At 47.6% G+C, this 17,892-nt stretch overlaps 1 protein-coding gene across 3 annotated transcripts in view; it reads left to right on the top strand.

Moving 5' to 3' along the window:
* Positions 1 to 17,892, top strand: part of ZBTB7C (zinc finger and BTB domain containing 7C) — a 404,866-nt gene that overhangs the window by 319,859 nt on the left and 67,115 nt on the right. The window contains exon 1 of one of the 3 annotated variants that reach the window (XM_021092798.1): positions 11,353 to 11,825. The exons of the other annotated variants lie outside the window; for them this stretch is intronic. Within the exon in view, the coding sequence (XP_020948457.1) occupies positions 11,752 to 11,825 (74 nt within the window). The 5' untranslated portion in view covers positions 11,353 to 11,751. Of the gene's footprint in view, positions 1 to 11,352; positions 11,826 to 17,892 lie in introns of those variants that run through there. 3 annotated transcript variants of the gene reach the window in all.

Raw genomic sequence — 17,892 nt, 5'->3', positions numbered from 1 at the left:
CAGATGCAGGTCAAATCCAGCATTGCTGTGGCTGTGATGTAGGCTGGCAGCTACAGCTCCAAGTCGACTCCTAGCCTGGGAACTTCCATATGCCATGGGCATGGGAAAAAAAATAAAAGACAAGTTTTTAGTATATTCCCAAAGTTGTACAGGCATTACCACATTTTTAATACATATTCATCACCTTAAAAAGAAACCTCATATTCACCAGCAGTCACTCCCCATTTTCCACTAGGCCCCAGGCACCATAGCGGAAATCTGCTCTCTGTCTCTATAGATTCGCTAAATCTGTATATGTCACAAAAAATGGAATTGTACAATATGTGGTCCTTGGTGACTGGCCTCTTTTTTACTCAGTGTGTTGTTTTCAGGGTCCGTTGACACTATAGTCAGTGTCATTGCTTCATTCCTTTTTAGTGCCAAATAACATTCTATTGCTTGACTCTTACCACATTTTGTTATTCAGTCAACAGTTGATGGACAATTGGGTTGTTTCCACTTTGGGGCTCTTATGAACATTCATATACAGGCTTTTATGTAGACAAGTGTTTGCATTTCTCTAGTGTGTACACCTAGGAGTACAATCACTTGGTCATATGGTGCTTTACATATATTTGTGTCAATTGTCCCACTTGCCCAGGTAGCTGTTATTATCCTTGTGTTCTGGATAAAAGAGACAAAGCTCTGAAAGGTAAAGAAATTGCCCAAGACCACAGAGCAAGGCTGGATTCAAGCCAGGTGGTGTGATGCTCTCCTGTGCCAGGATCCATGTGTCACTGGGTCGGAATCTCCTGCAGCCCAGCAGCCTTCTCTTCTCCCAACTCAGTAAACTAAGATCCTGCCCTCTTTGCCAGAGGCCTTGATTACTGATTGTGTCTTTGTGGTTTTTCCATGAATCTTTGCTGTCCTGGTAAGGCCGGGCTTACCTCTCATTTCTCTTTCTGGGTATGTGCTTTCCTGACCTTTGGAGGTCTTGGGCTGGTCTGTGACCCACTAAGACCCCAGCATCTTCTTCTTTTGTAAGTACATTCTTCCAGTCCTTCCCTGTCTATATTTGCCTTTCTTGTCTCTTTTCTCTATACATTTAATCATTTGCTTCTGATAAAATAAAAAAACAAATAATGGGGCCATGAATTAGGACCCCCTCTTTTGAAAGGTTGCCATTTCTTCTCTACCAGCCCCTTTTACCTGTTTTGGGCTAGTCTAGTGAGGAAGGCTGTCTGTGTGGGATATAAACGCAGTGCAGCTCTGGGCTCTGCCTGCCTTCATTTCCACGGAGACATCGCTCTCCTTCCGTGCAAACCTCTACCGCTTAGGTCATCCTCTTCTATTTTCCTGGTTTTGCTAACCATTCTCAGTTGTGTCTGGAGTAAAATGGTTACCATGGATAACTCCTTCTATCAAGCTCTGTCTACTTTTCCAAGAAGACTGTTATCTAAGCTCTCCAATCAGCATTTATTGAACACCTACTAGGCTGGAAAGTATTGTGCCTTTACTGTTCATGCGTTGCTTTTTTTTTTTTTTCCTTGGCTGCGCCTGTGGCATGTGGAAGTTTCTGGGTCAGGAATCAAACCCCAGCCACAGTAGCAACCCAAGCCGCTGCAGTAACAATGCCTGATCCTTAACCCACTGCACCACAAGGAAATTCTTCCTGCATAGCTTTTTGATGAGATGATAAACTAAGGACATGCTTTCCATTTGTTATCATTTGCTTTCCTACTGTTTGATGGTGGATTTTAGGATATCCTTCGGTGCTTCAGTGTCAGAAGTTCAATGTCAGAGCTTTTCCTAAGTTGCTTTTTAAAGTCTATCTTTTCAAGGCTCACCTTTTGATTTTTTTTTTCCCTCCGGGTATTAAACACCTACCCCCAGACAAACAGCTAGTAGTTACCTAGGTCCTTCATGGCCAGGGGCGTCAGTCAGACAGAGGGAGGGAACCAGTTGCTTCCAGATGGCTTGGTGTGGTTGGAAATCTGTCAGCATATTTGCCAGGTCCTCTAGGGCTCAGGTTCCTTTAGAAAGAGCGAGGAGCCAGACCGTCAGGCATCAAATATATGTTGAGCCCCTATGTACAGTGTGCCCCATTTGGGTAGTAGCACTCACAGGCTCAGACTTGGAACAGTCCCCTCTGCCTCAATTTTCTCAATCTGTAAAATGGGCATAATAGTAGCATGGACTGCAGGGGGTTGTTGTGAGTGTTAAATGAATTTTATACATGTAAACTGCTTAGAACAATACCTGGCACTGGTTATGTCCTCAATCACAGTTAGCCCCTTGGAAAACCAAAGCTTAAACTTGTTCTCTTCAATCCAGTAGTCTCTACCACATGTGGCTATGGAGTGCTGGAAATGCGGCTGGTCCAAATTGAGATGAGCTGGAAGCATAAAACCTAGTGTGAAAAGAAGGATGTAAAATAGATCCTTAACCATTAAACAAAAAAATACTGACTCCATGTGGAAATGATAAGTTTCAGATCTGTTGGTATTTAAAAACATCCCTTTAAAGTGACCTGTTTACTTTTACTTTTCCAAGGTAGCTTCTAGAAAATTTTAAATTACACACATGGCCTGCATTTGTGGCTTACATCGGACTTGGCAGGCCCAGATCAGTAAAAAGTAGCCAGTGATGGCTGTCCAAATCTTGAGGTTTCCGTCTGAGAAAGCCGGTGCCTTTGTAGGCAGCCTGGGGAGAGGGAAAGGGGCAGTGATGAGGAAGGGGGTGGGGCTCGGAGGGGCGGGGGAGTTGGGAGGGCGCTCGGGGGTGGGGGTGGGGGGTGCCTGGGCTGGGCTTGCAGGCGGCCTCCTTCCCCTTGCAAGCAAGGAGGAGTCCAAGAACCCAGGAGCTTCCAGGCCAAGGACACTGTGCGCCAAGGTGGGACGTCTGCTCAGAAAGCTCTGCAATGATGCACAGCGAGGCCAGAAAGCCTCGCGACCCACCTCCCCCCATCCCAGGGCAGGGTAGTGGTTCCAGTCTTCTTCCCCCCACCCCCAACCCCCACCAACTGCCCAGACACACTGCAGGGCCCTCCTCCCAATCCGGTTCCCAGACTTGCTCCTCTGCATCCCCCTCTTCCCCAGGCTCAGCCTTGATTTGCGACCTTGTTTTCCAAAGGCAAGCCTGCCGCCCCCTCCCCCAGTCCCCAGGGGGTTGCTTCAGCCTCCATTACCCAACCCTGTGACAAGAAATGCGGCCCCCTTATTAAAATAATGTAATGTCTAACTAAAATAGAAACCCCAGATAACAGTTTTTGATGTTTTAATGACTGGGCTCATTAGACAGACTTCCCACTTAAAGTGTCTGTCTAGCAATTAAGGCTAAAAAAATCATAAATGATGACCACACCTTCTGTGGCTTAATGGTTACTCTGAAGGCTGGTCTTATTATCTCGGTGATACAGTCTGTGATAAAAAAGAATTTAAGATACTCTCCCAAGATTTATTTCCCCATTAGCAAGCTGGAGGAGGAAGGTGAAGAGTACTCTTAAGGTCAGAACTGGAAAGGGAGCGAGTGAATAATAAGATGCCTCGAATTTCCCTCCCCAGAACCAGCCTCCCCCTCACCCCGTGGGGTTTAACTTTTGCCTGTCTCAGGCAAGTCTGTGAATTGTTACTCCAAGTGACCCCGTGCCGTTTATTTAGCTAATTGTCAAAAGCAGGCAGGCTGAACTTCGGAATCACCTAGTTTCATGGAAATTCTATTCAATCCTAATCTGCTGACGATGGAGGAAAAGTATAAAAGCGAACGCTTGATGAGAAAAACCTGGGACAAGTCATCCAACTCCCCCAAACCAAGTGTCCCGGATGTGGGGGGCTGCTGATGGAAGAGGAGAGAAGGAAAGCACCCCTGAATTGTTTTCCAGAGCCAAAGCGGTGGGGGTGTGGGTGCTCCCTCCCCTGGGTGGCTGCGGAGCTCAGGCTTCGAAGGAGGAACTTGAGAAGGACTGCGGTGCAGCAACTTAAAGGAGCCGCGAATAATTTAAAAGTGAATTGAGTTAGAAGTCGGCATGGGGGGGACACCTTTAGCCTTTTATTAGGCTTGTCTTAGATGATGAATGATATCTGGAGGACAGAGGCCATTACGAGGCATTGAACCTGTGCTGGTGGGACGGGAAGGGCTGCCAGCAGCCTGAGATTGGACAGCGGAGATAAGCAGGCTCCTTCTCAGAGGGCCTGCCTGACTCCTACCCCCAACCCCAGCCAGCAGGAGGGCTTGGCGGGGCTGCGCAGGACCAGTTTATTTTCAGGAATCACACTTACTCACCAAACCTGCCCAGTTCCTCAGCCAGCTCTGTCACTCTGCAGCCTCTCCCACCCCTTTGGTAGAACAAGTGGGCTTGGAGGTTTCTGAAGGGGTGTATGAGAGAAGTAAGGGTGCTGGGCAGCCACAAAGTTTAAGCTAAAGCCAGAGTGAGGGTGGAGGCCCCTTAAACGCTCTGCAAGATGGGACCTCCTTGGGCTGGCGTCACCTTGAATGGAGGTACTGGGCAAAGTCCACAGGGCCAGTGTTAAGGCCTGGAAGGGGCGTTCTTTCAAAGGCTTTGAACTCTTGACCATTATTTATGAAGCATCTATTCTAGGCCAGGCATCATGCTAGGATAAATTATATGAAAGATGAGAAGTGTTCTTCACATTTATTTTTCTTTGGAGAATATTCCTTGCCCCTTCCCCAAACCACTTATCAGCGTGGTGTTATCATTTGGTCATTTTATAGGCACTCAGTTATTCCAGCAGCAGTAAAACTGACAATACTTAGGACCTGAACCTAGCCAGAACCCAGACTGGGACTTGAACCCACGTGCCAGGACGCGAACCCAGCCAAAAGCAGGTGAGGACTTGAACCAAGTTTTTAAATTAGAATCACTCACCTTATGTCTGGACTTCTTGAAGTTCAGTTTCCATGTGTCTCAGCACAGAAGGAATTCAGCAAGAGGCAAAGCGATAGGCAAGAAATAGATTTGTTAAGTCAGGATGTTTGTGCGAGACGCAAGGAGGCTCTGCCCTGAGGATTAGGTGGGCTACAGTTTTATCATCCAAGGAAAGTGGGGGGAGGAAATGACCGTCTCTTCCTCTGCCTTCGAGTAGACATCAGGCTTCTATCATTGGCTCCTTCTTCATACCTGGTAAGAGAGTATGTGACCCAATGAAAAACTAGGACTGTCATGGTGCTTATTCAGATCAGCAGAAGGGTGGTAACATATGCTAAAATATATTGAATCATCTCAGGTTTCATATAATGAGGGTCTCCTACTTTGAAAAATCCTCTTTCCCTAAAACTCCTGTCCTCGGTCATTATCTTAACTTGAATGCGGGCCTCATTTTATCTTTCACTTATGACCTGAGGCATCTCATACTTTTATTTGTGGTTTTATAGTAAAGCAAGCCTGCTTTGTTCTGATGGCTTTGATGGCTTTCTCGAGCAATTATTAACTTCGTTAGTGGTCTCCCAAAGTGCCCTAGGTGTCCCTCTCTATCTGTGGTCCCCTACTAGGACTTCGACAACTATGTGTGTTGTTAACTATCGTACTCCATTCCTATCAGTAGTCCTATGCAAAGGATAGCTGTGGTTAATCCCATTTTATTGAGAGGTAACTGAGGCAGAGTGTAGTAGGATTTTGGGGGCACAAATGAATGAACACCCAACTCAAACTGGCCGAAGCGAAACAGGATATGCATTGCCAGTGATCCGAGGGTAGGGTCAGAATCAGATACCCCCACACCAAGGCCGAACAAACTCAGGACACAGGTTTGTCTCCTGGCTCTGCTTCCCACATGGATTGGCCTCATTTTCAGGTGGCAAAATGGTAGCAGTATGGTCAGCCTCAGGGCCTCTCCAGCTCAAGTTCAGTAGATTAAACACCCCTTGCTGGTTGTTGAAGACAAAGCCTTAGGACTCACTCTGATGGACCCTGATTGGCTGTCTTAAGTCAGGTGCCCATCCCTGAACCCATCCCTGTAGCCAGAGCATAGCACTCATCAATTGCCTTATACCTGATCATATACTTCTCCTCGGAACCAGAAATGGAATCCATCCTACACTACATGGACCAGAGTAGAAGCCAGGAATCCACAAAAGAAAATCAGAAGCTGTGGGATTAAAAAGGAGGTTTGGATTCTGGGAAGCCAAAACACAAGATTTCACTGGACAGGGTGCACTGGTGACAGAGCCAGGCCTGGAGACCAAGACCATTCTGTCCTTCTCCAAGTCCCACAGGGAACTGGGAAGCAGTGGAAGAACAAGCATGCTGGCTGTGGATCAGTACAACTTTTGGCTTTGGTTAGCATCCCTTTCCTATGCAGATCTTTCTGGAGCATCTTAAACAACAACCATAATAAGAAAAGTATTCTGAGACCCAGAGTCAGCCTGGTGAGGTGTGACTAGGAAGACACAAAGTTGAGTATTGGATCCATTCACTGTGCAGTGGCTGCCCTTGTCACCCCCACACCTGAAGTGCACCCTGTCCATCTCTGACACTGTGCAGTCACAGCCAGTGTCCCGGTTCTTGCTCCGAAGGCCCTGTTAGAATGACTCATCCCCTCCCATGTTCTCCTCACACTCTTTTGGCACTCTAGCCCATGCTAGACTTTGGGCTAGCTCAACTGGTAATGACTGTCAGATGAAGGATTCCGAGACTTACCAGGAAGATCACTGTGATTGATTATTCATGTTTGCTGAGAGGGGCAGGGTGATAACCTTGTATTAGTTAAGACACTTTGGGTTGCAAGTAAAGAAAACTAACTCAAGGGAGTTCCCACTGTGGCTCAGTGGGTTAAGAACCCAACATAGGTCTGGGAGGATTTGGGTTCAATCCCTGGCCTTGCCCAGTGGGTTAAGGATCCAGTGTTGCTGCAAGCTGTGGTGTAGGTTGCAGATGCACCTTGGATCTGGCGTTGCTGTGGCTGTGGCATAGGCTGGTAGCTGCAGCTCCCATTTGACCCCTAGCCTGGGAATTTCCACTTGCCACACTGTGGCCATTTAAAAAAAAAAGAAAAGGAAAAGAAAACCAACTCAAGCTAGCTTAAGCTGCAAACACCATTTATAATAAAGATAAAGGGATAGGTCATGGGTCTTAAAAGCAGGGAAAACAGTATAGCCAGACCTCATGGCCAACTAGAACCAGGAAAGCCATTGGCCACCAATTTCTTCCTCAACATTTGTCCATCTTTCTGGGGCTATATACGCTCCCATCTTGGCCTGTCTCTATACAGCTAATTAATCCTTTCCTCTTTACAGATCAGCTCTCTTTGATTTTCCTTGCATATGATAGATGGGCATACAAGATCCACGTCTATATGGCCAGCAGGTCTAGCCACGTGGAGGGAAAGTCTGGCCTACGCCAGCTTAAGTCAGTTATCTACCTTTGATCCAATCAGCTCTGGTCAGTGAGCACGGTTTCTTAATAATCAGAGAAGCTTAGGAGGTAAAAGAAGAGCCAGTGTTCAGGAAAAGAGGGTCATCAGAGGCCAAACAGACACTCCCAAAGGAGGTTCCTTTCTATTTATTCTCTATATCTGCTGACCACGCCTTGGTAGAGGTGGTGGAGGCCACAGTGGTCATGGTGGTAGCAGTGATGGTGATGGTGGCGGCAGGGACACAGAAATAAACAAAACTCAGACTTTCCTCGAGGGACTTGCAATCCAGCAGGGAGAAATAAGTTAGACCCCAAATCATTGAGAACCCCTGGAAAGCAGATCCTGGGGGCTGGGTCCCTGGGTTGAATTGGTTCACCTCCTCACTCTCTCCTCACCCATTCCTCTCAAGCTCCACACAAGATGGGACAGCATTTATTCACAGGAGTTGTGATCGTGTGGAGATTTAGCCTCTCCGCCTCAGGTGAAAGCCTCTTCACTGTCCCTTCTCCATTCACACCCGTCCCTGAACATTGAAGCAGTGCCCTCGCCCCCAGACAACCCTATATCCAGCCAGCCTCCTGCCCTCCCTCTTTGCCATCTCCCTGTCAAACGTTGGCACATCCTGATAATTTTTTTTTTCTTTTTAGGGCCACACCCATGACATATGGAAGTTCCCAGGCTGGGGGTCGAATCAGAGCTGCAGCTGCCAGCCTACATCACACCTACACCAATGCAGGATCCAAGCCGTGTCTGCAAGCTACACCACAGCTCATGGTGACAACGGTTCTTGACTCACTGAGTGAGGCCAGGCATCGAACCCTCATCCTCATGGATACTGGTTGGGTTCATTTCCACTGCATCACAATGGGAACTCCCACATCCTGATAATTATTTTAAAAGAAAAGAAAATGGGGATAAAGTCATGCCAGAGTGCAGGGGCAATCTGTGGCCGCCCTGGTGTCATCAGGTGTCCCATTTCCTTTTAGTTTAAGTGCCCTGCCCAGAAAGTGCATTTGCAGTCAGGGAACTTGGCATTTCAGAGCTTTCATAAAAAGTCAGCTCAGCTTGTGACCTGTCTTTAAGAGATCAGGCCTGTGATTCAGTTTCCTTTCTCTTTTCTCTCTCTCTCTTTCTTGCTTGCTCTCACACACTTTCTTAAGAAATCAAAATGCCTCCTGTTTTTTGGTTTTCCAGTCAGATGTTCACAACTGGCACCTTCTCCTTTTTCCTTTTCCTGCAAAAAGAATGTAAGCATGCTTCCCTGACTGAATCAAAAGGAACTTCTGTGGAGTTCCCATTGTGGCTCAGCAGGTTAAGAACATAGTATCTGTGAGGACACAGGTTCAATCCCTGGCCTCGCTCAGTGGGTTAAGGATCTGGCATTACTGCGAGCTGTGGTGTAGGTCGCAGATGCAGCTCAGATCTGGTGTTGCTGTGACTGTGGCATAGGCTCCAGCTGCAGCTCCGATTCAACCCCTAGCCCAGGAAATTCCATATGCAGCAGGTGCAGCCATTTAAAAAAGGAAAAGAAAGAAATAAATAAAAGGAGCTTCTGTAAAGGGGCAGAATGCATGTGTGGGACCAGGGGCCCAAGTCCCCATAAAGGCAGAGCTGCAAGTGCTATCAGACAGCGACAGAAGTTTCCAGGTATAAGGGGCAACTTTGAGGAGACATTGGGTGATTTCTCTTTTTCTTTCTTTCTTTTTTTTTAGGCCCACACCTGTGGCATATGGATGTCCCAGGGTACAGATTGAATCAGAGCTGCTGCTGCCCAGCCACAGCCACGGCCATAGCTACTCGTGATCCAAGCCATATCCATGACCTAACTGCAGCTCACAGCAATGCCGGGTCCTTAACCCACTGATGGAGGCCAGGGATGGAACCCACATCCTCATGGGTACTAGTCGGATTCATTTCCAATGGGCCACAAGGGGAACTCCCCGAGTGATTGCCTTGATTGCAGCCCACCTGCCTGATTGAAATATGGCTTTCTGTGGGTGCTGGGTGCCACACAAGAGGTTCCCAGATGTTCATCAGCTCGTAGGCCGTGGGCTTTTGGTGGGAGACAGCCATCTATCCCTCAGCTGTGGGCTGCAGGGGGACACCTTAGAGAGATGCAATCATTCATTCATTCCTTCACCCTATAATCAGTTATTAGGATCTCCAATGGCTGATCCTGGCCCCGGACTCTCCTCCCTGCTTGCCTCGCCCTCTCTTGCTTTGCCCACTGGACCCCTGGTTCGAAAGAGAATGCAGGTTATAAATGGCTTTGCTTTTGCAGACCTCTGCTTCATCTTTGGAGGAAACAACAATACTGCTCCCTGCCATTAAACTGTCTCAACATGGCTGGGGGAATTCAAGGACTCCTTATTTTTTGTCCAGACCCCCAAATGCCTGAATTCTGATGCACAGCATTTGGGGAGTATTGAGATCATCGTTACCTTGCTTAGCCAGTCGAAGTTAAATGATGGTCTCTGCTAAGAGGTACTTGAGGAAGATTTTTCCACCAAATTTACCTGCCCCAGAGTGAGAAGAATAACCTAGAAATGCCTCACCAGGTTGATCAGCGCCGTGAAGTGCAGTTGAAAATACAATTACTGCCTCTCAGGCAGGGCAGCTAATGTATGGCCGTGGTTGGAAGCTGCTTTTTATCACCTTGACTGCTGCTTCCCCAGAGCTGTATCCAGGTGGAACCATTCTGCTCCGTGCTCCCTTTTTCGTTTCAAAGTGTTCAATTTTAATGAAACAGATATGAGGTCAGGGAACAGAAGTCACTTAAGAAGTAACTGCTTATGCAAACCACTGTGAACTCACAGCAATTGAAAATGCAGTAAAACTCTGATTAAGTACACCCCAAGTAACCAGAACTCTCAGTTAACTAGGATTTACTCCTTAGAATTCCACTTTTGGGGGAAAAAACATGTGATAAGAGGGGGAAGATCTCAAGAGTTCCTGTTGTGGCTCAGCGGGTAAAGAACCCAACATGGTGTCCAAGAGGATGCGGATAGGATCCCTAGCCTTGCTCAGTGGGTTAAGGACCCAGCGTTGCTGCAAGCTGAGACGTAGGTCACAGATGTGTCTCGGATCTGGCATGGCTGTGGCTGTGGCTGTGGCTGGCAGCTGCAGCTCCTTTTTGACCCCTAGCCTAGGAACCTCCATATGCCTTGGGTGTGACCTAAAAAAAAAAAAGAAAAAAAAAAAAAAGAGGGGGACAATCTCACATCAGGGATTTTTAAAAAATTTCTTCCAAGGTCTGCCTGGACTCCAACTACTTTCTTCCTAAATTCCCTTTCTTCTTTCACCTCCAATTTAAAAGCCTGCGTGATGGAAACTAATGTCAGAGGGATGTCCCCGAAATGCATAAGGTCACTTCAACTCCCTTGTGTTACTGACAAGGACCCTGAGACCCAGGGAGGTGGAGTGTGATCTGCTGCAAGACACATAGCTGGTGGCTGCCAGCAGCTAAATCTCTTAAATGCTAGTCAAATGCCACAGCTGTGATATGCCACCATCCCCAGCCTTAGCTGCCTAGTGTGGGTGCACTTCGGTGGCTGCACAAAAATGGAAAATTTGAAGGAAAAAGTGAGAGGGGCTGGGCCAGGTGATAGCATCATTACCCAGGCAGCCATGACCACATTTCTCATCAGGTCCAGAGCATCTGACTTCAGGACCACAGTTGGACAGTAGCCAAAACAGAGTGTGGTGGCCATTTAAATTAGCCACCTTTGGGATTTGATTAGAATCAACAAGAAGCCTATTAAAATTTAAAAGCCTTTATTTAAAAAAAAAATTAAGGGAGTTCCCATTGTGGCTCAGCAGGTTGAGAACCTAACTAGTATCCATGAGGATGTGCTTTCAATCCCTGGCCTCACCCAGTGGGTTAAGGATCTGGCATTACCTCCCCCTGAGGTGTAAGTCGAGGATGTGGCTCAGATCTGGCATTGCTGTGGAGTAGGCTGGCAGCTACAGCTTCGATTCGACCCCTAGCCTGGGAACTTCCATATGCTGCAGGTGCGGCCCTAAAAAAAAAAAAAAAAAAAAAAAGTCTTAAAAATGAAAAATGCTGGGGTACAGCCCAGCATTGCCACCTACTTAAGAGTATGGATTTCCCAGAGCCCCTTGTTATTTCCTCTTCTGTGACTTCCTGGGTCTGCACCTGAAAGAATCCTGTCTCTGTTTTTTTCTCCAGAGCTGCCCTTAAGGCCAGTCTCAGAATAGACAGTCACCTAGGGAGCACAATTGTAGGGTACCAGGAGGAGAACCCTCTCCCTGTCCCAGCCTCAAATATGCGCTTTTCCGTGATCAGCCTTAAAGGATCTTAAATTCCACTCTCTGAGTCATTGAGTGAGGCCTTTTTGGATTTCAGGAGATCTGGGCCAGTCCTGGGCGTATATACTCTCAGATGCATTTCTTCCCTGCTCTGCTCTGCCTCCTGGGGGCTGCCTCGCCAGCTGCCCTGTTCCAGTTCCCTTGCAGGTGGGTATCTGGTGAGGTTTGGCCAATGGGAGACATATACTCAGGCAGGAGGGCAGGAGGAAGAAGCCAGGGTCTCCCTCTCTCCTCAACCCCTCTCTAAATCTTCTGGCATCTCTTCTGTGGCTGTGCCCTTTCTATGGCTCCAGCTTCCTGCGGGTACCCTCACCATGGTTCTGGCACCTGTGGGAAAGTGCTGAGTCAGTGCTCTGTCAACACCATCTCCTCTCCAGGTATTCTGCCAGCTTCCTGCTGTTGTTAATCATGACTTCTTTAATTTAACCCCATATTAAATTCTCTGCTAACTTACCAGGTCCTGATTAGTCCCTGACCCAGACCCCCATACACCTCCAACCTCAGTGTTCAGTGAGCAGCTATATTTCATGGGCATCTTCCAGCCAGCAACAGTTTTACCCAGTCAGTTTTTATCTACTTCATCAAACCTGTGGTTAGTTAGTCAACCCAAATCCAGTTAAAGTAGGCATTACAAACCAAAGCTTTATAAATACCTTAAATATTGGAATATAGGGGTACATTTCTTCACAAGTCCCTTGAGATTGGTCAGAACATTTTATTTGCGTATGGGTCTGGTGGTTGGTGTTCCCCACTGTTCTTGCCTTAACTTTGCATCCCCACAAATAAGGCATCTTCTGAGGTTTCTAGAATGGAGTTATTAAAGTGAGGAACTTGACACATGCCAAGCATATCTGAGTACAAAATCCTTCTAGGTTTCTGGTTTGCTTTCCAGTATTTTATTATCTCATCCACACGTACCTAATTCAACAGCATTTTTTAAATGACTCACCTTTGTGTCCATCACTTTGGTTTGCATGTAAACTTCAGTTTGCTTTCTTTTTTGTACTTCTGTGTCATCAGTTTACATTGTATTTAATTAAGTTGTGAAATAACAATAAACACAATGGCAGCAACAGGTGTGCTCCTTGCAAGGCATGCAGCTCAGCTGATGGGTGCAGGGTGGGCTGAGCTTTACCAGAGGAAGGCCTAGTAGCCTCCAGTGTTCAGAGCGTGGAGGACAAGGTTCAGTAGGCTTGCAGAGGGATGCAGCATTTAGGAAGTGGAGACAGCACTCCTGTAATTTCATCCAGGGCTCCATGTCTGGCGGTGTGGACCCAGCATGGAGAAATAAGCGCTCAGGCCAATTGGATGGATAGTTGCCTTACAATTGTAGTATCAGCGCATTCAGGATTTCCAGAATGGCTTATGCTGCCAAGCATTGGGTGATGGGCATCCACACCCAACTTGTTTGCCAACATTCCTTCCTCCTGAGTCCTTCTCTCTCCTGGCTCACCATGGCTTGACCCAAGACTGAAGGAGCTGAGTATAAAAGGAGGCACTAGCCTGAGTGTGAACACTGAACACTGGACTCCCTGCCCAGTGGATAAAAGGAGGCCACTGAGTGGACCCTAAGGTACCACGGGCCACTAATCAGTTGACCTCTCCCTCCAGGACCCACAGTGGGCAAGAGGGCAGAGTTTTCCTGTGTGGAGGAGACCACACAAAGTGAGACACAGAAGGATCATGAGGGTCTTGTTTGGAAGACAGACCTCTTGCCTGGCTGGACCCTCTGGTCACTGTCATCTAGAGCCAGTTCCTGCCCTCATGAGCTGAGGCTGTTTCTGCACCTGCAGAGAGAAGTTGCTAGACTGAGTGGTCGTGAGATTTTTCCAGCTCCCATATTCAGTGTGTCTATGGTGAACTCTAATAAATGATGCCTGCCCTCAAAGTGCATACTGTCTTGAGCTGTCCAGTGCAATAAACATGAGTTGCCTGTAGCTACTGAGCACTTGAAATATGGTTGGTCCAAGTTAAGGTGCCCCATGAAAGTAAAATACCAGATCTCGAAAATGTAGTATCAAAAAAAATAAAAAAATCTAACACACCTCATGATTGGCACACCTTGAAACAATCATATATTGTACATATTGAGTTAAAATATATTGTTAAAATTAATTTCACCTGTTTCTTTTTACTGTTTATTTAATGTGTCTACCAGACAATTTTAAGTTGCGTAGATGGCCTGCACTGTATTTCTAATGGAGAGCGTTGCTACAGAGAGAAGGTATGAGATGAGATGGGCACCCAGAGCAGCAGCTGCAGGAGCTCGGAGAGCAAAGAGTTCAGGGGGCTGGAGTCACCCAACAGAACAAGACAGCATGGGGAAGGTGGGTGGGCCTGATGCAGATAACAGAGAAGTGTGGGTGTGAGTCTGGCCCTGGGGGAAGCTCAGGTAGAGAGCAGGAAACACTCATTCTTGCAGCCAAGTGGCCTGGTTGGCCAACCTTTCTGAGAGGTAAGCCTTTGGAAGGGGACTAAAGAGAGCGAAGTCTCAAAAGGTAGGCCTAGGTCACATGGAGCATCATAGGCCCAACGTATCTCATGGCCCCCACTTCCATTGCCCATCTTCCATCCTCTTCTTCTCTCTTTTCTTTTGTTGATGCCCCTCACTGAGCATTCTCAGCCCATCAGGGGCCTTTAGGATGAGCAGCGGGTCAAAGAGAACTTGTTTCCTTCTTCCTACCTTGCTCTGTGAAACCAGTTCTGCATTCCTCACCTACAGGTAGGTAGAATGACACCTAGAACTTTGTAGGTGTCACTGCAAATGACATTTAACTCCCTGGGCAAGAGCTCCCTTTGCTAGAGGTTCAAAGCCCAGGATGAGGCCCTGGTAGCCAAGTACCAAAGAGCAAGCTGTCCCGATTGCCAGCCAGCCCACTGGTGAGTGTCTGACTGCTAAGAGTATACCTCCTCTCCCCCACCCCAGGGCCCATGGGGGCGGGACCTGTGACTGGCCTCCTGCCTGCTGCCACCTCCTTTTATGATGTGAGAAAATTGGGGATTGGGGGCAAGGGCTTGTAGGAAAGAGCGCATACCATCTCTGTATGTGGGTGCTTTCCATGGCTGTGTCCCACTCCATGTGAGCCTTCCTGAGTGCTGGTGGTTGGCCAAGGGCGGGAGGGCTTGACGCTGCCCACCTCGTGGCCCTGCTTACTGGCCATGCTCCCCCTGCCTGCACCTGCTCCTGAATCACTGACCTGCTCCTGATGGTCCTGGGAAGAGAGGACCTCTAGAGATAGGGAAGGCCAGTGTCAACCCTGTCCCTTCCCTAGAGGCACCTGGAGAGTTTTAAACTCCACTCAGGTCTGCCTCCACCCCAAGAATCTGGTTAATTAGGTAGGAGGAGCCAGATGGAAGTATTTTTTTCAAAGCTTTGAAGGGTGGGAAACAACTATTTAACAAAATTTTATTACCTTGCTACTCCAAGTGTGGCCTTTGAATCAGCATCAGGGGCCTCACCAGGAAGCTAATGGAACTAGAGACTGTTATACTAAGTGAAGCAAGTCAGAAAGAGAAAGACAAGTACCATATGATAGCATTTATATCTGGAATCTAATATATGGCACAAATGAACCTATCTACAGAAAAGAAAGAAACTCATGACCATGGAGAACAGACTTGTAGTTGCCAAGGGGGATGGACTGGGAATCTGGGGTTAGTAGATGCAAACTATTGCATTTGGAGTGGATAAGCAATGAGATCCTGCTGTACAACACAGGGAACTATATCCAGTCACTTGTGATGGAACACGATGGAGGATAATGTGAGAAAAAGAATGTGTGTGTGTGTGTGTGTGTGTGTATGACGGTGTCACTTTGCTGTGTGGCAGAAATTGACAGAACATTGTAAATCAACTATAAGTTAAAAATTTTTTTTAAAAGTAGGCTCTGAGACCCCTCCCCAGGCTTCTTGTATCAGAATACACACATTTATAATGACTCCCCAGGCGGTCAGAGTGAACACTGCAGAGCGAGAGGCACTGCTGATTGTACATCAGAATCACCTGGGGGGAGCTGGGGCAACTGAAAACCCCAGAGCCCTCGGGCACTGCCCATAGGAGCCAGGCTCTGGCTGCCAGGATTCAGTCCCAGCTCCACCATCAGCTGGCAGGGTCACTTTGAGTATGTTTCTTAACCTCTCTGCGCCTCAGTATCCTGTTAGAAAATGAGGATCAGAAGAGCATCTATCTCAGGAGGTGGTTGTGAGGATTACATAATACCTGTGGAGCCCTGGGAGCCTTTCAAGGCACAAACTAATCTCTGTGCATGCGCTCTGTGGTTATTTTGTAATGAACAGCAGTGACAAAAAAAAGAAGGTGGTGGCAACGTGAATGCCAAGTTAAAGAAGTGTTTTCCATACCATGGGTGGGATGCTAAGTATCAAGTACTTAGCACTAAGTACTGATCACCCATGGAAGGTGATTGAGAGAGAGAAAGATTGTTCTCCAAGGTGAATCAGGCAGCAGTGTTCAGAGCAGATTAGTGCAGGGAGAAGGGAGAGGGAACCCTGCTGTCTGCCCTGCCCCTGGGATAAACTGGGGTCCCCTGGCCTCTGATTAGCTCTGGCTCAAACAGGCCAGGCATAGTCAGGGCAGCAGCAGGGGATCTGGAGAAGGGCCTGGAGAAAGAGCCAGAGGCTTTCAGATGCCTCCAACCAGGGCCAGAGTCACTGAACCTACCACTGGACAAAGCGGGGCCACTGGTCTGAAGAACCCAGGCATTCATAAAGGGTCCCAGAATCTGTCTGTGGCCTCTGTTCCTTACAGTGAGTTCAAAGCCCAGTTCTGCACAGTCAACATTCAGTTTCCCCTGAGGAGATTTACTATTGGATACTAATTATAGCTCATTTATTGAGTACTTTAGTCACTCTCTTAATCCTCCTAGGAGATAGGTATTATTATTCTCCCCAATGGACAGGTGAGAAAACTGAGGCACAGGGAGGTTAAATCACTGACTCAGAGTCATAGCTATTAACCCAGAGTAGGAATCCTAATCCTGGTCTAAGGCTTGCATTTTTACATCTACTCCTTGTCAGTTTGTGTTTGTTCAGGAAGTACAAATTTATGTCTAATATTTGCCTGTGACAGACATTTGGTGGGGCCACTCCCCGAGCATGTAGAAATTCCCGGGCTGGGGATTGAACATGCACCACAGCAGGAAGCTGAGCCGCTGCAGTGGCAATGATGGACCCTTAACCCAGTGCACCACAAGGGAACTCCCTGTGATAACAAACTTCTTTGGTGGAGAAACTTCTATTGGGGGTGGGGTGGTGTGCATCACAGATCCTCCCCCCCACCTCGCCTCCTTTCTCCGAACATTCCCAACTCTCCCTCAAAGCCTGCTCTCAAGAAAGGGCCCCTGAACCAGACTGCAGCCCCTGACAGCAGGATCATATCTTCTTCTTGCCTTCTATTCCCCTATTATAGGGGAAGGCCCAGGAGGGGCCCAGACACAAGTAGGCCATTGAGTTCAGCTGAGTTGATTGGCATGAACTCATTCATTCTAAGATGTAAGTGACTGATAAGATTTTAAAGACACCACTCCCAGACATGGGGATTTTAATAATGGGCTAAAGTCCAAGTTTGTCTTGCCTCAAAGAAATGAAGGTTTGACTGTAGAACTATGGGTATCAGCCAGCGGCGGGGGGGGGAGGGGGCGCGGCTTTGGGGGATAGTAGGAAAGGATGAGGGTGACAGAGGCCCTTCCTGTCTCCAGAGACCGTACCCTACCCAGGCAGCCCCCATCTCTGCCCACATCTGCCCATCTTTGCCCAGGTGTGGCAGACTACAGACTACAGACTTTCCAGGTCCTGATGCAGGAGCTAAGAAGTGTGGGGGAGGGCTCAGCACTGGCCAAAGGTGTTCTGGAAGCCAGTTTTTGGGGGTCTGATTCTGAGCTGAAACTGTCTGCACATGTCTCCTTTCTCAGCCAGATTCCAGTGAGCTTGCTGGTCCTCTGCTGAGGGCCTGAATAACAGCTCCTTCCATCTTGGGTCTCTACAGATAATCAACATGATTGGTAGTAATGTAGGTTAGTTGAGAAAACTCCAACTTAACTAACAGTTTGATCACACCCAGAGACCATTGTGAAAGAGTTTTACCTGTAGTCTCACTTGTGGAAAAAAATAATAGATCAGATCCCATCTCTTGCCCCAAACCATCTCATACTCTGTAGCTGTTATATGACTCAGTATATTGGAATCTTCTCCAAGCAGG

The sequence above is a fragment of the Sus scrofa genome, chromosome 1 (genome assembly GCF_000003025.6).
Source record: "Sus scrofa isolate TJ Tabasco breed Duroc chromosome 1, Sscrofa11.1, whole genome shotgun sequence".
Taxonomy (NCBI): domain Eukaryota; kingdom Metazoa; phylum Chordata; class Mammalia; order Artiodactyla; family Suidae; genus Sus; species Sus scrofa.
This window is presented reverse-complemented; position numbering and strand designations above follow the sequence as displayed.